The sequence below is a fragment of the Lagenorhynchus albirostris genome, chromosome 8 (assembly GCF_949774975.1).
Source record: "Lagenorhynchus albirostris chromosome 8, mLagAlb1.1, whole genome shotgun sequence".
In the NCBI taxonomy this organism is placed as follows: Eukaryota; Metazoa; Chordata; class Mammalia; order Artiodactyla; family Delphinidae; genus Lagenorhynchus; species Lagenorhynchus albirostris.
The window spans coordinates 23811254-23839023 of NC_083102.1; the positions used below are offsets into that span (position 1 = coordinate 23811254).

A 27770-nucleotide genomic window follows, 5' to 3' on the forward strand; every position below is an offset into this window, starting at 1 on the left:
TGGAAACTCCTGTTTCCTCTAGCCTTCCTTTCCTAGTGCTTGTTAATACTGGCAGCACATTAGAATCACCATTCAAAATACCCGTTCCAGGCCAATAATACCAGAATCTCTAGGGGGTAAAGATCAGTATTTTTAAAACAACAAATATCAGTACCTAGATTTAAAATATGGGGCACCATTATATTTTTAAGAGCCCCAAGTGGTTCTATAATGTAGTTTTGTGGAAAACTGCCTAGACAACTAATATAGGCTTCTTTTCAAGAATTCAAGGGGCCAAGAATGAAGAAATGCAACTTCAGGGCCCCAGAATCATACATGTGTCAAACAATCTAGCATTCCGCAAAGAACAAGAACCTAAGAATTGTGGGTAGGGAGCACACCAAACTTTGGAACCGGTTCAGGAACAGCAAATGCATTTCTATTGGCTCTATTTAGGTTGCAGGAAGATAAGCAATCGGCTGTGGGAGCCACCAGGGAGAAGATTCCTCATGTTTGTCTCCTCAGAACAGAGCTGCCAGTTGCAATGCTGCATTTTCTAGGCAGCTGTGATGACAAGAGGCCCCTCCAAAATGTTGGCACCACTTGGGGAGGGGGAGTTCTCTGCCTCTCAGGGGAATAAGGGACAAATAAGCGAACACGTGGCCATTATGACAAAACCAGGCCTACGTACCCAGTTTATTATTAGCCTGACATTAAACACCACTTAAAAACAAAACAAAACCACCCGCCCACACAAACACGCACCCAAGACAGAAAATTACATAATGGCATCTGGAATGATTGGCTCTGACAGTGCAAGGAGAACCAGCCAAATCATAGAGGCCCGGTAAAGACCAAAATGGAGACGGGGTAGCCCCGGAAAGCCTTTTTCAAATCCTCTATGGTTGGACTTCCCTGGTGGTGCAGTGGTTAAGAATCTGCCTGCCAACGCAGGGGACACGGGTTCGAGCCCTGGTCCTGGAAGATCCCACGTGCCGTGGAGCAACTAAGCCTCTGCACCACAACTACTGAGCCTGCGCTCTAGAGCCCGCGAGTCACAACTACTGAACCGTGTGCCACAACTACTGAAGCCCACGCGCCTAGAGCCCATGCTCCGCAGCAAGCGAAGCCACCGCAATGAGAAGCCCACGCACAGCCCCCGCTCGCTGCAACTAGAGAAAGCCCGCACACAGCAATGAACACCCAATGCAGCCAAAAATAAAATTAAAAATTAAAAAAAAAAGATGCATTAGAAAACGGTATTAAAAAAATCCTCTATGGTTTTTGCAGGTGCTGATATACATGAAAAATGCTTTGTCCTTGTTTAGAGGAAGGCATTCAAAATAATACTCTAGATTCTGGAAGGCCATCATTCTGCTCTGCAAAATACCAAGCCATTGTTACCTGAAAAAATAACTATCTTCTTCTACATAAGTTAAAAGAAAATTGTTTTGGCACAGGTTGCTTCTTAGGGTGGATGCTCAAAAGAAGTTCTCTCAGATGGGTCAGCAAGGAAAAACAGGCCCAGTAAGAATTCTACTAACTGCTCCGTTATGGTTTATGGTCCATAACCCAGCCAGCTGGCACCACGGAAACAGGCGAGTCGTGTTTTGTTTCCCAGAATTCATGAGCAACTGGACCAAGCCCAACGTCAGTATGGATAAGGTCTAGAATGTGGGAGCAGCTTTAGACTTCCACCGCATAAACAAAGTATACAACTGCAGCGGGTAAAAGCTCTAGAAGTGAGTCTCCACTTATAAAACAAAGTCAAAACAAAAATGTTTCCTGGTAGTCAACGTTTGCCTAAGAATTAGAAGACACAATGTTTTTTAACTGAACAATTTGCAGCTCTAGTAGAAGCAACAAATGAACCCAGCAATACAATAAGCGTTTTGCGATTTCCTATTCTCCCCTTCCCTTGGGGGGAACGGGGGGTTATTTTGGTTTCCAACTTTGAAATACAGTAAGCAACTACAGAGCCGCGGTGGTGAGCCCTCACTCAAATGGTCTGATCTCCCCATAGCCACAGCCTGTGCTAACCACAGCCTGTGCTAAGTGACAAACGAAGGAAAACAGTTTCAAAGCCAGGTTTCTGAGAAAGTGGTGACAAGAAAAAATGATTTACACAGGTGCTTCTTACTTTAGAGGAAAAGGTGATTTTGCAGTCAATGTCAAGATGATTTTGGTTTTGGGAGGAGGCGGGATAGAACTGCAATATAATTAATTCCCCTTGTTGCTGACCTGATACGTGATGGTCTATAAATCAGTTTTAACACAACAGAAGCTCACATTAAGGCAATAGTTTGTTGAATCACAGCTGTCATGTAAACAGATGTATCAGAAAGCCAAAAGGCTCCATGTAAAACCCACACTGGAAACCTGATAAAAGGCAGTCCCAAGTTTCCTTTGGCCCCTATGAAGCTCATGCCATTAAACATCTCTAAATTCTATGCTGCATGCTGAATTCCAAGGTCCAAATATCTGTTAAATCCCTCCATGTTCCACTTGCTGTGAACACAACGATGGCACAAAACTTCACAAAGGCATCACAGCAGAGAGGGTCAGTCTAAAAGATCCACAGAAAGGGAATTCCCTGGCGGTCTAGTGGTTAGGACTCTGCACTTTCACTGCCATGGGCCCAGGTTCAATCCCTGGTTGGGGAACTAAGGTCCCACGACGCGGCAAAGAAGAAAACAAAAAAATTCAGAGAATCTGACTTTCAATAAGACTTTTAAGGTAGGGGCAGAGAATAGCAGCATTTCCTAAAACACTTAAGTCAGTAGCCCTCTGCCTTTTAAACACCTAATATATACAGGTAGGAAGTAAATAGGTAGCTAAATATGTATACACAACAAGTATACCCAGGGAGACTGCTTGCTAGCACACCTCTTGGTTTGAAAGATACTATTCAATAAATTGCTTTTACTAAGGAATAAATATTGTCCCTACTCAATGGTCAATGTGTGTTAAACTCCTTGAAACATTAAAAATTACTCATGAATATCTAACTTCTTTTATGGGAGTACTTATCAGTCATTACTGTCTTAGGTGAACAGAGTATACCTTCGATGCTTAGAGGAAAAATGATGTGATTCGGTGGCAAGTGAAAAAATGAGAAAAGAGAAATCCAAAACTAAAGTGTCTGCCATGGAACAATAAGAACTGACTAGTACAACAACATCTAACCATAATCCCATGGGGTGATTTGTTGTTTAACCTTTGAGCAGGTACTACATACTAGGCATTTTCTACATCTTATTCAAGCTCATCTGTGAGGTAGCAATGTTATCAGTAGATGGGCTTGGGGGGGGGGGACTGTGAAGAATAAGAGGGTGGAATATAAAAACATTCAAGAAGAATCCTTAAAAAAGGAAAAAGTTGAGTGAAAAGAAATGGCCAGAGATGTAGGAGAGGTGACAAAGGACAAAAGAGACCCCTAGGTCTGAAATTAGGCCAATGACCAATTTAGAGGCCAGGCTTAGGACTCATTTAACTACTTGACTATTATGGCTTAGTCACTGTGCTAGACATTTTAAATGCATCCTCACGACAGCCCTCGGAGTGTAGTATTATCGTATCGAACTCACATAATAAAAAAACTAAGGCCCAAGATTGCACAGCTATCAAGGCATAGAGCCGAGGTTTAATCTCAAGTGTGCTTACCTCCAAAGCCTACTTGAAGAAAATATCCACAGAATCTTCAGATCCAACAATAACTAGTCTTCATCTCAACATTATGACAAATGGTCAAAGTTTTCCTGTTTGTAAATTAAATTCTTAAAAAATAACCAGCACTCAAAAGGCATACCCTTCAAACAACGGTTATGTTAGCATGATTACATAATGGCTGATTCCCCCTATTTTCTAAACTTTTGAAAATGATACTACAATTTTTATCACTTTAAAATATCACTCAATATGAACTGGAGCAAATCCCTGTGAAGCAGCATCACCACTGGGAGACAGAAAAATCTATAAAACTCCATTCCTGCTTCCCTTACCACTGTGTACTGTGCTGGCCACAGGAACTGTAAAGAGAAAGGGGCTGAGATATGGCATTAAAAGACACAATTTGTGCTTACTGGTAATCATGTCAAATGTCCCCTCTCCTTATCACATCAATTGCACTCTCCAAAGGAAGAAATAAAGAATGCTTGAGGGAGGTCAGAATGGCAGACTGAGAACTTATGTCCACATGACATTCTTTACAAGGTCCCACTGAAAGGACAGAAAAGACAGATATGCACAAGAATAAAGCCCTAATAGCGCTGGAAAATAAGAAAGTGTGTTAACAGCATATCAGAAAGTTTGCACAAATCCTGAAAGACAGAAAATAGATCGGATCAGATGGGTGGCAAATCAGGGGCGCCTCAAGGGCCTTTATTGACACAAACAAAGCACACGGTGAGTAGGCTTTGGGAACATCATCTGAGCAATTAATCAGGAACAGCCTTCAGAAGAGCAGGGCCGGCCAGCCAGCCTCTTCCCCATCCATCCCTGTGATGCCCACAGAGCTGCTAGGAGCAGAGAGTTTTGACCCCTGGTAAAAGAAAAGCCCTAACCAGCAAGCACAGGCATTTCTTCCAGCACGTACTTGTTTGTGTGATCCCAAGCAGTTCACATCCCACAAAACCACCAAAACCCCAAAACAAACAGGGTTATACTCAGTCGTCTTAAACCCTATGGAACTTTCTAGCCTAAGCACCAGCAAAAACGACCCTAATAAAAATGGTGCACAATGAGAAATCTCTAGGGTTCGAGTAGCCTTGAACTCTGGGGCTCTGATTCTTTCTCTTCCATCTAGAGAAGGGACTACAGGGCTTTGTTTTCAATAGAGACCATTTAAAAAAATTTTTTTTTAATTGAAGTATAGTTTATTTACAATGTTGTGCCATCAACAGAGACCATTTTAATCAAAACAGTCTGATGCATAGTGTAGTCTTCTTCATTAATCCACTGTTTTCATTCTGGAAAAAGTGTCTTCATAGCTTTTGTGACCTCACTGACAGGCTGCTACCGGGCTTAACGTAGCAAAAAGCATAAAGGTTCTTGAAGTCACTAATGTAGTCATGACTTACGTGAAAGGAAATTCCTACTATAGACTCCTCCACTTTACACTTAGATTTTTCTTATTTAAGTCTTTATACCTTGCTAAAGTTCTCCCTTTAAATGTAAGAAAGTTTATCCCTTACTGTTTTCAATACTTCAATGTATTTGGGAACATCACTTATAAACCAATACGACTTCTACTTTATATCAATGTGTTTCCCCAAATTACCGATGTCACACGAGATAATTCACTTCAAAAAACACACATGTTATAATAGAACAGAGGGCAGGTGATTTTGGTAGATGGATTTTGTGGCCTGAAAGTTAAGCAGAGGCACCGTGTTTGGAGAGAGTAGGCCGAACACATCACAGACCCACCCCACCCCTGGTCGCCCCTCATAGGCCATCCCAGGGAAATGCACTAAGGCTCTCTACCAGGTGATGAAAGCCCCCCACGCCTTGACAGTTTTAGTGGGGCCTGAAATTTGCCTGCTTCCTCTATGTTCCAGGTCCACTTTCAGGCACCATATAAGGAAGGCTGCATCTGATCATTCCTGCTCCCTTATGACTTTTTTATGACAGATGTCTTGGAGAAGCAGACACAGAAAACTGCAGAGGAACAACCATGCCAACTCCAGCCTGGTCCTTTCTTTATAAATATAGGTCAAGCTTCACAAAATGCTTGAGGACTTATGAAAGAAAAAGAACAAAGTAAAGAGCATTTAGTCATGGGGGAAAGCTGGAAGAAGTGCTTAATTTTTAAATAAGATTCTCAGAGATAGAGAAAATATTATATTCATAGACTAAGAAGAGGATGCTATTAAAATAGAGCACTTAAAGAACAGAAAATTTAAATATGAGTGCTGACATTAAAAAGTAAAATGGGTTTGATTAATAGACTAGCATGTAAATTTCATGGGAGCACAAATCATTTCTATTTTAGAACTGCCATATATTCCTGGTGCCTAACCCAGTGCTTAGTACACACCAGGCACTCTCTAAAGACTGGGTATATGAAATAACAAGTAAGTACATGAATAAGTGAGATGAATGAATCAGAGACGGTATGAATGTAAATGAGTCAATATACATGGCTGGCTGGCTAAGCAAGTGGGAAAACAATGAAGACATCTCCTTGAATGTAGGACAAAAATGCAGAGGTGGTCTTAAAAATTTGGAAGAAAAGTTAGATATATGAAGATACAATATTACAAAAGAAAAAGAAAATGATTCAAGAAGTGACAACAAAAAAATCTCTTTAGTGTTCAGTGTTGAAAAGACAATCGAGTATGAAGCAAAAAGGACATCGAAATATTTTGATAAAGTTCCAGAAAACCAACAATTAATGGTAAATTGTAAAAACTCATCCAGAGCCATAAAAAAAAATGTTACATTTAAAGAAACAGAAATTGGATTTCTCATAAACGTTGTTGAAGCAATAGAACAGTGTCTTCAAAGTTTTCAAGAAAATAATTTTGAAGCCATAATTTTATAATGACACTAATAATCAAGAACATAAGCAAAAAAATTTAGACATTTTCAGAAATTTAGAAACTTTACCACTCAACACATGAGAAAAATCAAGGTTCTTCAACAAATGAGAGGAAAATCCACAAAAAGAATGACTTGAGATATAGTGGCAACTGTATATGAAGAAGTGTAAAAAGGAAGAAGGGATATAGACACACACAATTAACTCAACAGTTCTCTGGACATTTAATGACATGGATTTCTTTTATGGTAGGTCTAATCACACTATCATGTTTTTTGGTCCAACAGGAACACTTACACAATTATAACTGCTAGGGGATGCGGGATAGGTTTAAATATTTAGGAACATCTTGCAAGCAAAGGTTAGAAGACAATGACATTGACAGAGGAGAAAATGAATAAATGCTATAAATCTTGATAAAAGCAAAAAAACTTTTTTAAAAGAATAAGAAAAAAGTGTAAGCATTCTAATTTCCTAATCTTTCGAGTGGGCAGTACATAGACACTATATAAAGTTAATCAGAAACAGTAACTGAACATTATAAAGTTTACCATTGGTGAAACAAAAATAATGTAAGAAAACTAGGGGCTAAAGGGTAGAAATAATAGTGCAAACACTAAAAAACGAAGAGATACTGTTTAAAGCTAAAAATTTTAAAAATTAGTAGTGTTAATTTATAGGGTTATAAGGATAACCAACCCAAAAAGTGAGAAGCAGTCTCTGTTAGAAGTTAGCATCGGGTCCTCTGCCCGGTGAGGCAGGAGTAAGGTAAGCAAGTCTTTAGGTCCCTAAGAGAACATGGAGCAGGATGGGAACCACGGTGAACTGTCAGGACTCACAAAGCTTCACCAACACTGAACGACCCAAGAATGGTAATGTGAAGAGGAAAAGGACAAATGGCTTCAGTGGGTAGTCGCTTGAGCATTTCATTTTGTCTACTGACAGGTTAAGTTACTGACTCATCTAAAAATAAAGATGTAAAAGGGATTATCTCTTATTTTTATTTTAACTTGTTTGAGTGGTAGATTCTCTAAAAGTCCCAGGCAAAATCTGAATAGAAAAGAGCCTTTTAAGGTACTGTTTATATAAAGTCACTTGTGTTTCTTAAAGCCAAAATTTCCATAAGCAAGGTTCTGGGGGCAGCAAAGCCAGTGAATACCCTTAAGGACTCTTGACATCTCAGCGACCAGAGTCGAGAAAGTTCCTGAGAATGAAGTGCAGCCGGGAGAGCCTCCGCACAGGGAAATGCTTAAGACTTTGTTCACGGCTATATTCCCAGTGCCTGGCGCACAGCAGGTGCTCAACAAATATGTGTTGAAGAAACAAACAGATAAATCTATTGTTCTTAGCAGACAAATATAGAAGGAGCAGCTGGTCTCCTGTCTGGGCCCAGTCCCTCACCAAGTTACTTTGAGGGCTCACAGAAATCGGAATAGATAGCATTTCTACTTTTTCCAAACAGGGCCTTTAACTTAAGATGATTTTGAACACACTTATCCATATCTCTAAACATTCCAGAATGTTCCTCCCTTAGGATGAGTTCCCCTTATTTGGAGAAAAGCCTCACTTTCTCCCAGGCTCTCCCTGGTATACTTTGTGAAATTGATAAGGGGGCCTTCCTGAAGATCAGCTCAGTATACACTGTCACCCAATACTTGACATTCTACTCAATTGATACTGAGAAAAAAAAAAAATAGAGAAAAGTGAAAGAAAGAACACACATTGCTCAGTAAAGGATTCTGCTGATTTGTAAGAGCCAAGTGCTCCATTATGAAAAGCTTAATTGAACTTCCATATATAGTGATGAGGGTAATACAATAATTTGAAAGCATCAGGGCTGTACAAAGAAAAAAAGACTCAGCCGCATGAGATTCCCACATATAGACAGCCACAAGATGTTCAAGACCTAACTGAAACTAAGCAGTGTTCCCACCTGAACCCTTTGCCACAACCAAGTTCCTTCTTATGGTGCTGTATGGGGCCATTCTCTTAAAATGGTCACTGTGCTAAAGCTAGCAGGAGATAGGTGCAGTTATTTAACCATTCTTTCCAAAGTATTCTACGCTAAATGCCACAGATGCTTCCAATGTCTTCAGGATGGTGGACAGGCATAAATAATTCTACTACTCAACACAGCAACCTGTGAGGTTGAGAAAACAACCTACGGTGCTCTTTTTAGAGGTGAAGGTTGGTTAGGAGTTTATGATTTAGGTGTTTGGGGGTGAGGGGAGAGGAGGAATGTTTCTTCTGATGTCTTCTTTTCCCTTAAAAGCAGGAAAAGGTTGGAGGGGGAAACCCACTAAGGTAGATGAAGTGTAAACAACAAATCTGTGCAGAAAAGTGGTGGCTACAACCCAGAGTTTACCTCCTGGCTGAGCCACTGACATTAATACTATGTCAGGTACTGAAAGAGTACCTCTTCAGAATACTGTGGGCCACTTGGTGAGTAAGAACACTAGGACAGAAAATGGGGTTCAGGAGGCCGCGTTCTTCCTATGTTTAGCTTGGAATTCAGACATTAGTGTGTTTTAAGATTTGACCTGACAGCAAAAGCCTTACAGCTACAGAACTCAAGCCAGAAAAGCTAGGGATGGTATGACACTGCTTCCTACTATGGCTGAGAAAAACTGAACTAGGATTAGAAAAGAATTCTTCTCGAAGAAGGAGAATACCTTAACCTCATGCTCAGTCACTAACAGAAGAGCTGAGGAAGTACGCCTGCAAACTAGAACCAATGAAAATGAAAAAAGGAAAAGAAGTCTGATTCTAGGACTTCCTTGGCAGTCCAGTGGTTAAGACTTTGCCTTCCAATGCAGGGGGTGCGGGTTCGATCCCTGGTCCGCAAGCTAAGATCCCACATGCCTCGCAGCCAAAAAACCCAAAAAAAACGTAAAACAGAAGCAATATTGTAACAAATTCAATAAAGACTAAAAATGGCCCGCATCAAAAAAAAAAAAAAAGAAGTCTGATTCCTTGTAAGTGTAATAGTCTGATTTATATAAAAATAATAAAGACAGGGCTTCCCTGGTGGCGCAGTGGTTGGGAGTCCGCCTCCCGATGCAGGGTACACGGGTTCGTACCCCGGTCTGGGAAGATCCCACATGCCGCGGAGCGGCTAGGCCCGTGAGCCATGGCCGCTGAGCCTGCGCGTCCAGAGCCTGTGCTCCGCAACAGGAGAGGCCACAACAGTGAGAGGCCCGCGTACAGCAAAAAAATAAATAAATAAATAAAGACCAACTATCTATGAAGAAGCCAGAGAGCCGCAAAGGAAGCTCATAAAGATGGCATTGCTCCTGCTAGATGATAACCATTACAACAAAGAGTAGCTAAGATGCTCCAAGCCCAAGAGATCTGCCACAACATCTCTGGTAGTAAGGACCCCACACAGGCATCAAGGTGGACAGCAGTGGCTTTACATGAATGTGGCCGGGAGCAGAGATTAAAACAATGTTTCAAAAATCACAGTTACAAAACTCCAATCACCTCTCAAAAAACTGACCTTGTGCAGAAATGAGGCATTTCCCAACTGTTCCTATTGCACAGTTTCATCTCTGTGCCATCTTTCACTTTTCCAAAATGGGCCATGTCTATTGTTTCCTATTATTGTGAAATACTTCACATAATGAGAAGGGGGCAAAACCTTAAATGACACTATCTACTGGATATGTGACAATTTTCCAGGGATGGGGGACGGGGTGGTGGTAATTATGAGCGTACACGTGTGAGGCTTGACCCCAAGTCATATTTTTAGGTGGCCCTTTATAAATGTGAACAAAATTTTTTAACACTTTTCTTTGAAAATGTGATATGCAGAAAAGACATGGGCAATCAGTTAACAGGTAATATGGGTTTGCCAAACTGCAGCTCAAAAGTAATTGGGGGGCTTCCCTGGTGGCACAGTGGTTGAGAGTCTGCCTGCCGATGCAGGGGACACGGGTTCGTGCCCCGGTCCGGGAAGATCCCACATGCCACAGAGCGGCTGGGCCTGTGAGACATGGCGGCTGAGCCTGCGCATCAGGAGCCTGTGCTCCGCAACGGGAGAGGCCACAACAGTGAGAGGCCCGCGTACCGCAAAAAAAAAAAAAAAAAAGTAATTGGGAAGTCCAGCACAAGTAAAGGTCACCCCACAAAACTTGCTCCCCAGGAAGGCTCTGGCAATAACGGAAGAATGAGATTTTAATCACTGAAGCTAATTACATAGAAGACTAAATCACAAGAAGAGTTATATGTGTCTTAAATACAATACAAAGTAATTAACAGGAAGCGCCATCTTGACAGCTTCCTGTAACAATCCAGGCCTAAAAGGATCAGCTAATTCCCAACCTGGGAGCCAGAGAATGAGAAACAACTCAAAGTTTGATCTTTTTATTTAAACTGTTTTGATTAACAGGTAACAACTCTTGCCAACTCCATAGTGAAGTTAATCAAGAAAAAAATTTTAATCTATTAGAGGAATGATGAACCTCGTTTTCATTGATTCCCCAGAGGGCAAGAGAGGGGGAGTTGAAGACGGTTCCACCAGAGAGGCCTCCCAAAGACCATGTGACTCGACGCAGACCCATACAGCAAGAGAAAACAACAGGAGGATGAGATGGAACCCTGTGGAGGATAGGGATAATTCACACACTTTGGCATGTGAAATACACTGAAAAATCTGCTTTGAAATAATCCTGAAAGAGGCCATCTCATCTGTCTCTTCCTTCTCTTTCCCCTGGAATGAGTAGTTTGAGAAAAGCTATTCGAGAATCGATCTCTTTTTATTTTTTTTTGCGGTACGCGGGCCTCTCACTGTTGTGGCCTCTCCCGTGTGGAGCACAGGCTCCGACGCGCAGGCTCAGCGGCCATGGCTCACGGGCCCAGCCGCTCCGTGGCATGTGGGATCTTCCCGGGCCGGGGCACGAACCCGTGTCCCCTGCGTGGGCAGGCGAACTCTCAACCATTGCGCCACCAGTGAAGCCCCAGACATAGTTTAGATTGGGTCGTTTAGACACAGTTTAGATAAGATCATTAATTCTGCAGCATCTCTACAAGCTGAACAAAGCCTAAGACCTCTCACGAGAGAGGCAATGAATTACTAGAGGAGCTCTCCTAGCAACCTTTCCTTAACTGACCCACATGTTCTACGATCTCCCCAAAACCCAGAGGCTGATACCAGTTAGTGACTGAGGACCACTCTAACACACCTGTGCACTTCTATCCCAATCTGTTTCTGTCCCCAGATTTATACTGGTCATTTTTATTATGTACTTCACTAAGTTTTATATCAATAATTGAAATATGAGTACCAAAAGAAAGTGTCTTTATGAAACATTGTTTTAAAAGGTTTAATAAGAGGAATGGCTTTTAAATGGCTGCAACATGTGCAAAAATCAGAGCAGGAAAACTATAACAGATGAGGGGGATGTAAATCACAAAGATCTAGGATTCCATAATTAGTGTTTTCAAGTCATCATTCCATAGAGAAAGTTATGCAACTCACAGTGGGTCCTTGCTGCCCATATATCAAAGATTTGGAGATATAAATACCTTTTTGTGTTTAAAATGGAATTAAGGGGTTTCCCTGGTGGCGCAGTGGTTGAGAGTCCGCCTGCCGATGCAGGGGATGCGGGTTCGTGCCGCGGTCCTAGAGGATCCCACATGCCGTGGAGCGGCTGGGCCCGTGAGCCATGGCCACTGAGCCTGCGCATCCGGAGCCTGTGCTCCGCAACGGGAGAGGCCACAACGGTGAGTGGCCCGCGTACCGCAAAAAAAATAAAAATAAAAAAATGGAACTAAAACATTTGGGATTAAAAAAATTAAATCCCCTGCTCTAGCCAATGTTTCTGAATAACCATTAAAAGCAGATAGAAGGATTTCGGTATAATTCTAAATATAAGCTGAGTATTTTGGACATTATTATTAATACCTCAACTCTCCTACAGTATTATTTGGAATGATTTAAGTAGAGAAGATTCAAGAAAAAATGAAAACAAAATCAAGGCCATGGGAAAACAAAGAGAAGCCATGAGGAAGACTTGAACATCAGAAGCATGCTACCAGGAAGACTTTCTAGAGATGCCCTATCTTTGGCACTGACCTTCCAATAACCAAATAAACAAGGAAAACTATCAGATACAAGGTTTTTTTTTTGATATTTATCAGATTAAAATAAACCTGTAGCTCAGAAGAAACAGCTGTCCCAGGTAATGAAACATCTAAGTACTCCCAGTTTTATTTCATAAAGGGACACTGTGCGATACAGTAAACAATCACTCACAGGTTTATCGAACTCCTACCAACTGCTGAATACTGAGACTACAGCAGAGAATAAGCAAGACAAAAATCCCTATCTTCAGGGAGCTTACTATCTGGTGAAGTTTGGTCTCAAAAATATTAGTACATCCCCACATTTCTCCCAGTTACCGCCCAGCAGTTTACACATAAAGTCTAGTTTAGTAGAAACAAATCTATGAGGAAACTCAACGCACCCACGGTACCCTGCCAAGCCGGTCTAATCCGAGGTAAATACCTTGGTAAATAATGCAAAAGTAATTACTTACGATCTAATTACAAGAACTGGGAGATAGAAAGGTCCATGTTAACGCCCCATAGAACATTTCCAGAATATCTAATTTTAAGCAGTGTAAATTTATTTTGAAAATATACTTCAATGGTAACCAAATGAAAAAAAGAAAGAATTATCTCTAATGGGTCATTAGAAAAACGCAAATAGAAGCCAAAATAGAAGCCAAAAATAAAAAGATGTGCATTTTGACAGCAGTGGTGTTGTTTTAACCAGTAAGTAGATAGAAGGAGCAGTTATCGGAGAGGACTCCTTGTATGTGGCAGCGTAAATCTTAATCTAGGGGAAAACTAACTTTCCAGCTTTCCACAGGAGGAAGGCATGCATCAAGCTCCTAAGAATTGGTGACAAATTGGTAATAATTGTTGTTGCAAGTCATACAGATGGAAGAATGAGCAAAATATTTCTTAGTTTCCCCCATTCCAAAAATATTATCTAATTTCTCAAGAACCTGCTTCTAAAAATAACCTGATGCCTGTGATGATATTAAGGTAATGATATCAAAAGCCTATATTCAGTTCCTCTCGGCAAAAGTGAAGTCTCCGATTGCTGCGTGAACATTAACAACATTAATACCTATAGGAGCCGCAACAGTAGCTAAAAATACCTGTTTCCAAAAGTGACAACACGAATGGGGGCAGGGGGAGCGGGGCGACGGATGGGAGAAGCTTCTGTTTGGCAGGAGAGCTTCTGGAAAGTAAGTTAGCCACCAGATCCTCTTTCTTTCAGGGGCATGCTATAGCTTACAGAGAGGTGTTTCTCCCAATGGGCTTCACTGTACTTTCAACAAAACAATCCTTGTTTTGATGAGAAGCCTATCCTTTTCTTCCCCTCCACCATGCCCTCTTTTAAAAGAAAAGAAAAATACCAGTTTGGTAACAAACACCATTTAAGATTGTGAAATAGAGAAGGAGACAATTAGCATGCTGGTGTCTTTTACACAGGGTAAGAATTGCTCCTGGGGACTGACTGATTGTTTTAGTATTTATTGTGGAAGCACGGCCCAGCAGGCCTCCTACTGCCCCCATCAGATAGCTCCTTGGAAGGCTGTTCCTCAACGGAGCTCCCAAAAGACTTTGGAATGTAACCAGGGTAAGGCCAGCGGAGTAGAAGAGGGAGACCCTGTCATCTACTGATTACATACATCTATACAAAGAAAAGGTCCAATTAACCTCTCTTCTCTTTCTGGCCTACAATTAAACTAATATGCAGAGAATCTTTCTAATTTTGCACAGTACCTAAGGGCCCGACTGACACTCAATAAACGGCATTATTAATAGTAATAATGAGTGCTACATAGTGCCAAGCACACAGAGCCCAATAAGTCTTAAATAATGACAATAATGAAAGTATATGATTAACTAATGAGCGATTATGCAGTACTTTGCAAACCAAGTGCTACACAGGCACATAACAATTATAAGCCACTGAGTTAAGAGTAACAGAAAGCAAATCAGGACAAAGGGAGGAGAGACTTGAATGAGGAGAGAACTCTCAGCTATGGCTGAGTTGCTACCAGCCAGAACACTCACATTCCTCCAATGGTGACAGTGGCACAGGTACGCTCTGAAAAGGCAGGCACCGTCTCTGTGGCTGGGCTGGCCGGTCTAATGTAGTCCACAGTCACGTTGACCTGAAAATAAAGAATCAAGGTAGACCACTGTAAAGTAATTACACTCCAATAAAGATGTTAAAAAAAAAAGCATCAAGGTAGTTAAGGCTGAGAATTTGCAACACAGCTCACTAGCAGCCCCCTGTGCCCGCACAACTGTGAAAGCTGGCCTCACTCACAGTATGACTCTGTGGGTCTAAGATTTTAAAAAACAACCGAAAGAGAGCTGAACCACACATGGGGAGAAAATATCTGCAAAAAGCCATCTCTAATAGAGGACTGTAATCCAAAATATAGGAAGAACTCTTAAATCCCGACCATAAGAAAACGAAAAACCCAATTTTAAAGTGGGCAAAAGACCTGGATATCTTACCAAGGAAGACATACAGATGACAAGCATATGGAAAAGATGTTCCACACGTGTCACTGGGGAAATGCAAACTGAAACAACTATGAGCTACCACGACGCATCTATTAGAATAGCCAAAATCCAAAACACTGACCACAGATGCAGGTGAGGATAGGGAACAAAAGGAATTCTCGTTCAGTTACTGGGAATACAACACAGTACAGCCACTCTGAGAGATGGTTTTGGATAGAACAAACTTTTACCATACATCCCGACAGTAAAAAACTTGAGTCCACACAAAAATCTGTATGTGGATGTTTTTGGCAGCTTTATATATAGATGCCAAAACTTGGAAGCAACCAAAGTGCTCTTCAGTAAGTGAGTGAATAAACTGTGGTTCATGAACACAACTGCATATTATTCAGCCCTTAAAAAGAAATGAGCTGTCGAGCCACGAAAAGACATGGGGGAATCTGAAATACATATTACTAAGAGAAAGAAGCCAATCGAAAAGCTATATATTGTATGATTCCAACTGTGACGTTCTGGAAAAGGCAAAAATACGAAGACAGTAAAAAGATCACTGCCAGGGGTTAGCAGGACGAGACAGGATGAACAGCTGTGAGGGCAGGATTTTGACAGCAGTGAAACTATTCTGTATAGAAGTACAATGATGGATACATGTCATTACACATTTGTCAAAATCCATACAATGTAGAACACCCAGAGTGAACCCTAGTGAACTATGGACTCCGGATGATGCCGTGTCCATGTAGGCTCACCAATTATAATAAATGTACCACGCTGGAGTGGGATTGTTGATGGCAGAGGAGGAAGTACGTGGGGGGCAGGGGGGAGAGATACAGGAATTCTCTGTACTTTCTGTTCAATTTTGCTTTGAGCCTAAAAGATGCTGTGAACCTAAAGGATGACTGATATCAAGAGAGAAGGAAAAATGGCTGAACCTTTAAGGCCTTACATAAATTATACTCCACAGAGAAGAGATCTGGAACATTCCTGGAGGACTCCTAGACATTATGGTAAAGCAGTTCTCTAACCTTTTCAGACTCCTTTGAAAATCTGCTCAAAAATATGAATGAATGCCTCTACAGAAAAACTGCTTGTCGTTTCAGCCCGCCATAAGTTCTCAAGGCCTGTGTTAAGAACTGTCAAGAAGAACAAACAAGATGGCAGTCACAGAGATTCTTGGGGCTGGTTTCACAATATGTGAATCAAAATGATGCAGCTAACTACACCCGATACCAACAGAGTTGGAGTTAGGAAATTGGGGGTGGGGGGGTGGGGGATGGACTGGACCGGAAGAACCTTTAATGCTAGGTTAATCCTAGTATATACTAAACATATGGATATGGACACACTGAGCGATGCTTTTTCTTTACAAAACCTTTCAAGAGGACGTGTGTGTGTCAAAAGAAAGTTGTAAAAATAAATAAATAAATAAATAAAAGTGGTATGTGGTATCCCTTAGCAAACACACAGGGTCTGTATTATAGCATTAAGGCAAATGCTTGGCTTTGGTCATGGCCGAGGTTACATACCTGTTACGTACCTGTACTGAGGAGTCAAGCACCCTGAAGCCAACCCCATGATCTGAAAGTCCAGAATTCCCTTTCCTAACTACGACTTTAGTTCCCACCGGTCAGCTTAGAGACGGCACGTTGTACAAGCATCAAGTTCAGCCACACTGCTGGTGAGCAGCATCAAAATCCTTTCAAACTGCCTGTTGCTCCAAAAACCATTTTATAAATGAATATGGAAATTTCCAGAAGGACAGCTGCCTCCAAATTCTGTCAGATCACTCACTTGAATGCTCCATCTAATCATGTTTTAAAAGCAACAAGGAGCCACATCAGCGAGAAAAGCCAATTATGGGCTGAAAGTAAGGTAAATCTTTCTCATGAGAAGTACTATCATCATACAACAACACAGAAAGAAGAAAATATAAAGAGGACTCCTTAGGTCAGATGTCTACACTGACACTACTGCTCAGCCTTATCATCTTGCTAAAGCTAAGGAGATGGATAAATGTGAGGAATGTGAACAGCCCAGGAGCGGGGGTAGGGCTGAAAAACTAGTACCTCCAACAAAGAGGTTTTCATAGTTTCCCTGTAGGCATCTGGCCAGAGTTATTACAGGCCAAAGACAGGGCAAGGAATGGGAGGTCTACACACACAGAAGCAACGCTGACTCAAATCCCTGGGAAGGAAGGAGTCCTCTGCATGTTGTCTGTATTGACCCACCCTGGAACTCTCCTCTGGCAAGCCCTGATAACTAACCTACGGAAGCAGAAGAGGGCCGGGAAAGCACGTAGACACCTGTTGAAGTTCTGGCAAAAATCACACAGGAAATCAGTGTTGTACAGGAGCTAAACCTCAAGGGCGCCCGTACCATAGGATGTGAAGTAACTCAGGGCCAAGTTTAAAAAGGGCACAGACACAGGGTATGGTCCAATTTGGGGCATTTGGGGGGCAGGTCAAAAATTTGTGGAGATGTTCACCTGTTTTTGTGTTTTCACCCAATCCATCTAGTAACAAACTCAAGCCCTCAATTCCACTACCAGGGAGAAAAATTCATCCCTGCTTAAAAATAAACTCAGTGAATCTCAAGATTACCTTGCACCTGCCAATGACAAGCCTCCTCCTCAGCAGACAGGAGTGGGACAGCAGCTCATCAGCGCAAGTACATGGCGCAGAGTAACATTAGCTCTCTACCCAGAGAGCAGCTATTCATCTAGGAAGGCCACTTGAGTAGCGCTGGTGGTGGTGGTGATGGGGGTAATGGTAATAAACAAAAATGAACCCTTAGCATCTCATCTTCCAGGCCAAAAGGTATGCTATCCCCAAGCTGTCTTTAAAGAAAATCAATGGGAAGACCCCCCTCCCAAAAATCTTTCATCTTCAATAACCAAAAGAACCAGTAACTACATTCTACATTCACCTGCCAATTAGTTTTTTCCTCTATCTAGAGAAAGAACTGAAAGTCAAGAGATTAAAGAGCTCATTGGAGAGGTAACATTATTAAAGAAATTCTCAAATACAAATGAGGCCCTGAGAATAGTCCACAGCCAAGACACACACCTGCAGACAGCTATGACAAACCAGGAATTAGAGTCAATGTGTAATTGGCATTTATGTCCCCCTCCTGGGGATTCTGAGATCTGTTCTCCTGCCTTGGAGTTTTTCATCTCTAGATACGTATCCCTGACTTGTCAATCACTTTTGGGAAAGAGCAATTTCAATTAAAACTGCAAATCTTAGCAAAATCTTCATCTGAATAGTGGATAACCTGAATTTTGTGCTTGGGGGTAATTACATAAGGAATGGCATGAGTTGAAAAGAAGTAATGGGTTAATGCAAATGTGTCCTTCATTTTTCCAGCAAAGATACTCCTGGAACACTGGGTATGCAGGAATTTACATGTACAGGACACAGGGCAGGGCCTGATCCCTCTTTACAGCAAGGACCACAAGGAGTCCAGGGCTCCCTGCTGGTTCCACCTGTCATTCTCTTATTGAATGAGTCACACACCACATCTTTGGGCCTCACTTTTCTCACGTAATTCACCTGGTAAATGAGAGCACCAGACTACAACTTTAGAGCATCACTGAACTCTAGAATTCTACAAAATAACTTAGCCAGACATGGTGTGCTATGTAGTTTTTTCTTAGACCAGTGTAATTCCTACCTTACATTTACTACTATGAACTAGTACAGATAAGAGTGTAAGCGCCAGGAGAGGGAAAAAAACATGCCTTTTATTCATGGAAACTGCCATGATAGGGCCTGTATGGTAGGAGCATACACAGTGAATATTTGTTTCATGAATGGATACGTGTAATCAGGAACCCTTTCAGACATAAAATTCTGGAGGATACTTTTGAAATGAGGTGGTTAGGCATTTTGAGGACCTGTTAACCATTCTGTTAACCATTCTGTTAACCAAGCTGTTAACCATTCTGTTTCACATATTAATTTAAAGCATGAAGGAGGGAAGACGTATATTGAAATTGGGATAATGCTTTAGATTAAGAAAAATATAATTTCCTGTATTATTTCTCAAAGAGGTTCTCAAAGACAAGATAGGGTAGCAGGTAATCTGATTCCTCCTTGGTGCATTAGATTGTGGAATATTCCTTGAAAACAATTTCAAGGACCCTTCGGAGGAACTAAGATGAGAACTTAAAACCAAATTTGTATCCCAATCTCTTATAAAGTCTGGAAACAGTTTAGTACAACAGAATACACTTGGGCCACACCTAAGGAATTCGGACAATCTATGGATACTCTTCACGTAACTAATCGTTCACTAGAAAGGGTGACAAACCACCAGAGAACTTCATAGACATTATGATGCTGATGATAATGAAATGACAAAATCTGAATGCCTAAGCATAAAAGATACATAAGATTTCCAGGCCACAGTCTGAGTTTAGGCTGTTATGTGAGGTTATTTTGCATAATTACTATATAATCCCACCCACTATTCCATGTGGCCAATCATAAATTCACAAAGGGCTGTTCAAAACAATACCCTGGCTTAAGAAAAAAGCTCTCGTATGGCCCGTCATTCTCATGACAGAAACAGAAAACACATCATCTGGGCAAGTCTGGCTAAGGCAGTCGGGAGACAAAAGTAAGTGGAACAAAATATTTTACGCAGCTTAGATAAGAGCATGGACTCTGGGAGCTGCCAGACTGCAGGCTTTGGTTACCAGCAATTCTACATATGAGCTGTGAGAACCTGGAAAAGTTACCTCACTTCCGTGCTTCAGTTTAACATGGATAACTCTACCTATCTCACTGTTAGAAGAAGAAGTGCATTAATATACATGAGGCATTTAGAGCAGGGCCTGACTCATACGAAGCTGTGTCAGTTATTTTTAGACAAACATATACTGATTTTCTTGGGGAGAGCCTGGCACAGAGTAGGTGATAAGTATCTGCGAGATAAATACATAAATACACGCATACATACATACATGCATAAATAAGATGCATGTTGACTTTAAATCATTAGGCAGAAACACTCAATTAAATATACTTTTCCCCTTAAGGAGTCACAGCAAACAGGAGTACGTACCTCATACATATTTCATCCCAACTTACAGATAAATATGGGTTATTTTAAAGAATGATACACTATTTAGTACTTATTTAGACACTTTCCAGATTAATTTTGCAGGTACTAGTTGGGGAGATTTTATTTACCAAAGGTAACTGAAGTAGAGTGTGGGGAATCATCTCAACTAATAGGTTAACTAGAGGAATTTGGGGAGGACACTCCTTGCCTTACAAAATCAGGAAGACAAGGAACAGAGAGCAACCAAGTTTCCATTTGCTGTGGGCATAATAGGACAATACTTAATTTATGCATTCTTGACCTTTTACTGCTAACAAGCAACGTAGGTAATCATTCTAAAAATGTGAGATACCTTTTTTTTTTTAAAATTTGAAACAGTTCAGTCACCCGTTCATCTAGATATAGGATGAGCTTCAAAACAAAATTGCCAAGGAGCCTCTTGGTCCTGCTTCTGGGCACACTGACCTCCCAGGTGAGCCACCTATTCAGACATAAGCTAAACTCTCATAAAACGATGTCAAACGTACCCTGTGCTGTCTAGGAGGCAACAACAATAAGAGCCACAAATGAGAGCAACATATGCACATTGACATTTTCTAGCAGCGACATTAAAAAAAGAAACAAAACAAAACAAAAAAAGAAACAGATAAAATTACTTTTTTTTTTTTTCTTTTCACGGTACGCGGGCCTGTCACTGTTGTGGCCTCTCCCGTTGCGGCCATGGCTCACGGGCCCAGCCGCTCCGCGGCATGTGGGATCTTCCCGGACCGGGGCACGAAACCGTGTCCCCTGCATCGGCAGGCGGACTCTCAACCACTGCGCCACCAGGGAAGCCCTAAAATTACTTTTAATAGTATTTTTGATTTAACTCAAAATATCCAAAACATTATCATATCAACATATAACCAATATTATTTTTAAAGTATTGGGGTTTTTTTTTCTTTCTTTCACTGACAAAGTCTTTGAAATCTGATGTGTGTTGTGCAGGAACAACACATCTCAGTCTGGACCAGCAATACTTCAAATGCACAATAGCCACACACAGCTGTGGTGGCGATACTGGACTGTACATGCCCAGACTGTCCATTAAGGGACCAGAGTCTTAGCCTCAATCCTCTATTACACGATCCTACCTTTTGTGGTTATACCTTTCTCTAGTTTCTATGGGGAACTTTTGTTATCTTCTATTTTAAGATTCCTTGTAAATACTCTTAAACCAAGTATGAAAAAACATGGTATAAAAAATGTTTATCATTCATTTTCTTACTTAAAAAATCTATTATTTAACTAGACTAGAAAGGCAAGCTATTTATGTAATTTTCAGTTCCAGACAACAATTTCAGGGGTGAGAATAAATGTGCACACAAAGGGAAAAAAATTCCTCTAATTTGTAACTATCGTTGTAAAATATATTCTGTTCAATATCTGATGAAGATACTTTTTCAGCGACTTCTCTACCAATTCAATGGTTGGACTTAATCATTGAGTTGCTGACGTAAGTCTAGAATTCTTCACCTTGGTGTTTGAAATGTACTCTAATGGTAACTATAAACTCACATTAAAGAAATATCTGCTTTTGTAATTATGATCAATGCTTCTGTTGAGTATTGGTATTATTAGAAAGAAAATGAGCAATTGGTAGATGTGAACTGTTTATGCTTATGTTCAGCACAATCAAAAGCTGAAATCTGGGCTTCCCTGGTGGCGCAGTGGTTGAGAATCTGCCTGCCAATGCAGGGGAGGCGGGTTTGAGCCCTGGTCTGGGAGGATCCCACATGCCTCGGAAGAACTGGGCCCATGAGCCACAACTACTGAGCCTGCGGGGTCTGGAGCCTGTGCTCCACAACAAGAGAGGCCGCGACAGTGAGAGGCCCGCGCACCACGATGAAGAGTGGCCCCCGCTTACCACAACTAGAGAAAGCCCTCACACAGAAACGAAGACCCAATACAGCCATAAATAAATAAATAAATAAAAAGCTGAAATCTGTGTCCCATTAGGACATCGTTTAGCTCTGGCATGTCTTAAATTAGAAGAACTTTTACAGATACACTGACAAAAAATTATATATCTACACTGCAAAGAGAAGGAGACAAACCAATGATCCTTTCCTACCTCTCCAAGCCACAGCCTAGATGTATTCGGTAACACCCCCTTCAAAATCATTGTAATTAGGTGTTAAGGCTGTTTATTCACATGTATTTATGTTGCTCTCTCTGATCTACAATCACCCTTTCCCCCTCCCCCCTCACCCCCCCGCAAAGTCAGGACTATTTTGAGCACATTTCATTTTCATCAATGGAATGTTAATCTCTACTGCTTCCCAACCTCCATGAGCAGAGTCAAGGAGCTTTCTTATTTGATGCATTTCTGACAAAATGAACCCACTACTCCCCACCCCCTTGTCGGATGGGCAAATGCATTTATCTGTTTTGAAAGGAAAGGTAAAATCCAGCTTCATACGGGGCCTATGGAGATGCTAAGAGTCTCTACCTGACATTAGGCATTCATTTAAGTGGACATCACTACTCCCCGAGAAACACTCAGTTTGGTAAATATTTAATTAGAAGCATACACAGGCATGAGATCCACAAGTAAATGTGAAAACATTTTATATAAAGGGCCATTAGAGCTGGGCAAAGATTTCTAGAAGTAGTGATAACACCCTGACTAAAACATAACATTAAAATGGTTGGAAACATGATGCATAGTTTATGTATGAGGTAGATAACGAGCACATATAAAATAATCAGGGAAATGAAGTTCTGACCATTGAAAATATTTCAAGTAAACCTGATGAGGATCAAAGACAAATAGAAACCTCTATGTGAGAGTAACCTTGCAGCTGCAAGCATTTTCATTAATCCTCTTAAGTCCTTATAAACCTACAGATATATCTAAAAAGTGTAACCTGTTTGCATTAGTGCTCCACCCTCTATATTACTCATTACTGCATTATGGTTTAACTCATCCCAATACCTAATTTTAATACCACAGTGTCTGTACCAAAGAATGCCAAAGGCCCCCCAAAACACTACTGGAAACTGTCCCACAGGTTCCCTGCATGTCTCTTCTTACTTCTCCTCAGAGCCACCACCTCCGCTGCTTTCCTCTGGAGGATGAAGGTTGAGTGTGGGTCATTTTTCTCCTCTGTACAAGTGTCAGTCATGGTCATCTGGGTCCAAAGTTTCCCAGGTCAGCAGCAGTCAGGGGAAATTAAATCACTCCACCCAGAGCTCTCCCTGGAGGAGTTCCAGCCACACAAGCAGCACAAATACATGGATACTCATGCCTTTGTGTAGAATACACACAATGTCAGCCAGTCTCGAAAATAACAGCTGTAATAAAGCTAAGATGAGAGGCTCAGGGATATGAAGAACGGGGATTTGCTTAATGGCATCTAAGAAGTATTACTGGAGGAAAAAGGATGCTTTTAAGACATGGATAAAAACAAAAAGGTTAAATTACATTTTCTCTACAAACATAATATGTGCCAGTCTACAAAGGAAAAGGCCACTCAACAAAAGGCCAAACTGGGAAACCAAAGCAATCAAAGTGGGAGCTAAAGCAGTCACCCAGCCAAGAGTTCCAATCAATTCCTATTGCTCCGGGGGTTAGGTATTGCAAAGTCAGTACAGAAAAGCCACCCTGCATTCACTACGTTCAGAGCACACCTATTTCTCCAGCACGCCCGCGAGCTGCCATTTAGAAGTCACTCAGACAAAGGAAATAAACGAACACTCAGGTAAGTTAACTTAAAGGTGAACGTTAGAATGGTGAATTGGACTAGTAGAAGTGTATCTTGACCTCAAAGGAGAATGATGAAGAAAAAATATAATTCTTAAGGAATACCTGCCAATGGCACAAAGAAAAATAGCCCAAAAAGACAGCCCTTCTGTTGTATAAATTATCCTTGGTTTCGTTGCTAAGAAAAGATTCCAAGAGAGTCAGATGTTAACATCATAGGCCTTTCTTCCTTTAGATATACCTTCCTCTCCCTGTATTTCACACAGAAGATAGAGGCCTACTAAATGAAACGAAGTCCCTTGATCAAAGGCACAGCGTGCCCAGAGCAATAACACCTAAGGTCAATGTCTGAAACTACACACGGACACTGATCAAAGACCATCCTGACTGCATCTGTGTCCACCTCCAAATCCAGGTCTCTTAACAAAAACAGTGTACGTCTATGCACACGGCCAAGTCCCCAGCCCGCAAATACGTATTAGGAAATTAGGTGGTTAGCACTGGATTATAAACCTAGGTCAAAGGCACCAATTACAGCCTAAATTCATGAAGCAAATTGCCTCTCAGCAGCTGCATAGCCAAAGAAGCCCTCTCCCAGACTCAAAGTTCTTCCATTTCCATTACTAACATAGAGATACAAAGTAAAGAAATTTCTCTAGCTCTTCAAAAAATTAAAAATAGAATTACCATAAGATCTAGCAGTTCTACTTCTGGGTATATTCAATCCAGGGTCTCAAAAATATTTGTACTCCATGTTCACAGCAGCACTACCCATAATAATCAAAAGGTAGAAGAAACCCAAATGTCCACTGATGAAGAAACAAAATGTGGTAGATACGCACAATGGAATATTTTTCAGCCTTAAAAAGGAAGGAAATTCTAACATCTGCTATGACTTGAATGAGTCTTGAGGATGTCATGCTAAGTTATATAAGCCAGTCACAAAAAAGAAATACTGTATGATTCCACTTAAATGAGATACCTAGAGTAGTCACACTCAAAGAAACAAAGTACCTGGTGGTTGTTAGGGGCTGCTGGGAGGAGGGAACAGGGAGTTGTTGTTTAATGGGTATACTTTCAGTTTTGCAAGGTAGAGACTGATTGCAGGACAATGTGAATATATTTAACACTACTAAACTGTACACTTTAAAATGATTAAGATGGTAAATTTTATGTAATGTGCATCTTGCCACAATTATGTGTGTGTGTGTGTATGTGTGTATTTTTAAACTTGGGGTAGTCTACCCATGTAAGCGAGGCAGAGGCCAGACAACTGCAGAATCTCCTTGAAGAATTCAAGAGGATACTTCTATCACTTTCCCAAGAAAATAGATGGTTACCCACAGGCAGTTGTGATTAGAAGTCCTGTACCAAAACCCATTAATAAAGGAGTAGAAGTCTCAGTCATGGAGGACAAATCATTCCATCTTTCTCAGGGTATGAAATATCTATTTTCTTGCTTTCTAAAAAGAGCCAACTGAAGCTGCATGTCTAGGTGCCCCAAGTCTAATTAGATGTACCTGCTTTACCATTTCTCAGAGGCAGCTGTAGAATGGGATAGAGTAGCCTACAACTCACTGACTTCCTATAAAATTGTCACATATTTTTGGAAGTCTTGCGCTCTGACACGTTCCCTCTCTGAGGAATAGTCCTCCGTGGAGATCTGTCATGTGTAGATCTACCCTTTTGGGGAACTTTTTATTGCCTCCCACCATAATTTCCCACCTCTGTCTAGTTCTCCAGAGGAATTTAATCACTGTTGTCCATGCTCTTCTCTAATGAACATTCAGTTTTCATATGCTTCTCTAAGTGGCATTTTTACTGTTGGCAGAAACCTAAATTGGTACATCTTTTGCAGTCAAACTGGCAATTGTACTAACATTTAATATGTGGATGTCTTTTGACCCAACAATTCCACTTCTAAGAATTTAGTCTATAGAAACAAAGATGTATGTACAAGCATTCTGTCCTTTGCATTCATGGTAGTTTAACACAAATGCATAATTACAAGTTGTGATCTAACTCTGACACTAGCCCAAGTTCCAAGTTGGCAGTCACCACGGCAATTTTTTCCCTCTATATTACAAGCATGTCTCAATAAATACGCTGTAGCTGTTGAAAACAAGGGAGATCTATATATTCTGCTATGATAACATGTTCAAATTTTAAAAAGCAAAGGCACAATGGTAGCTATAATCTTATTTGGGGGAATTCAAGGACACACCTAGAAACAATCTGGTGGAACTTACCCAACACTGGTAGAAGGGCTTACACCTTCAAAGGTACTATCATGGGGCACGTCGAACTTTTCTCACCATAAATTTCTAAGATTTTAAAATTACATTTGGAGGAGAAAAAAATACGATTGAGTTAAAAATATAAACAAGTGGTAGCTGGAATACAATGTACAACGGAAACACGTACTTTTATTAAAAAACAAACAACAAACTGGCCTACTCACAACCAGACTTCAATGTTGAATATCTATTTCATCAGACTAGTTCCCAGGATGAGGCCAGGGTCACCACTTAGTAGCGTCTGCCAACCAATAAGGATTATGCAGGGCAGGCTATACATTGTTAGAAGGACACTTCCAGGTGCCCAGTGGTGCACTGTTTCCATAGCAGGCGGGCATCACTATCTGCAAATGAACTGTCAATCTCACTGTGCACTGATAATGATGCTGCCGCCACCACCTGCCTGCCATATGTCTTCCCTACTTGTCACGTAACAAGGAACTGCATTTTGGCATGCTGATCACTGACAAGTCTGATACTACTGCTCAATGTTTGTTATAACTAGCTGCAGCACTTCATATAGCCGAGGCAGCTACATGATGCCTCACAGGATGCAGGACATAAAATATTACTTTGCCAACTGACCACTGACTAAGCCCCCCAATTTTTTTTAATATTAATTAATTAATTTGTTTTTGGCTACATTGGGTCTTCGTTGCTGTGCGCAGGCTTCTCATTGTGGTGGCTTCCCTTGTTGCGGAGCACAGGCTCTAGGTGCGCGGGCTTCAGTAGTTGTGGCTTGCTGGCTTCAGTAGTTGTGGCTCACGGGCTCTAAAGCGCAGGCTCAGTAGTTGTGGTGCATGGGCTTAACTTGCTCCGAGGCATGTGGGATCTTCCTGCACCAGGGCTCGAACCCGTGTCCTGTGCGCTAGCAGGCGGATTCTTAACCACTGCGCCACCAGGGAAGCCCCCAACATTTTACAGCAGACTACCCTGTTGTTCTTCCTTTACTTCTAAGTCCAAGAGCTGCTAATCGAAGGGCTGTGCCCCATCCCCAATTCACGCCCTGTGATCCTGTTTCCCATTAGTGGAATAAACAAGGAACATAGACTTCCCACTCTGATACTGAATTCGTTTTGTCTCCCTTAATCATCATGGTATAGTCAATAAAGACTGATGACAACCCCTGGGGTCTCCATTTTTAGCTCTAACATAATGCACAGATTAGCCAAAGGTATGACATCATAGGTCAAGAACTGGTCGTGATGGAACACTGTCTCAAAGCAGCGGGTAATCTGAAGATAATGAAATATGGTAAACCATGTTTGGTGTACCAGTAATCTGCCTCCAGTCACTGCTCCTATTAGTAGAACTCTAACTCATGCACTCCTCTCTGTATATATCAGAGAATCTCAAAATATAACGCTTCTTATCCACACCTAATCAACAGACTGGAAACTCGTTTCCAAAATGAAGAAAAGCAGATTTTCAGAGCCTGACATTATCTTTTTAGGTAAAAGAAAGTGAACACACAACTGTGAAATCAATCAAGCATGTGAACCAAACGTTTTTTCCCATTAATGATGAGAACATAAAGGTAATTATCCAACAGCACTTTCTATGAATTAGCAAATCATTGGACAAG

General features: G+C 41.2%; 1 protein-coding gene across 1 annotated transcript in view; it reads right to left on the minus strand.

Moving 5' to 3' along the window:
• SND1 (staphylococcal nuclease and tudor domain containing 1) overlaps positions 1-27770 on the minus strand; it is a 417876-nt gene that overhangs the window by 204827 nt on the left and 185279 nt on the right. The window contains exon 12 of the mRNA XM_060156765.1: positions 14615-14715. Coding sequence (XP_060012748.1) covers positions 14615-14715 — 101 coding nt within the window. The remainder of the gene's footprint in view (positions 1-14614; positions 14716-27770) is intronic.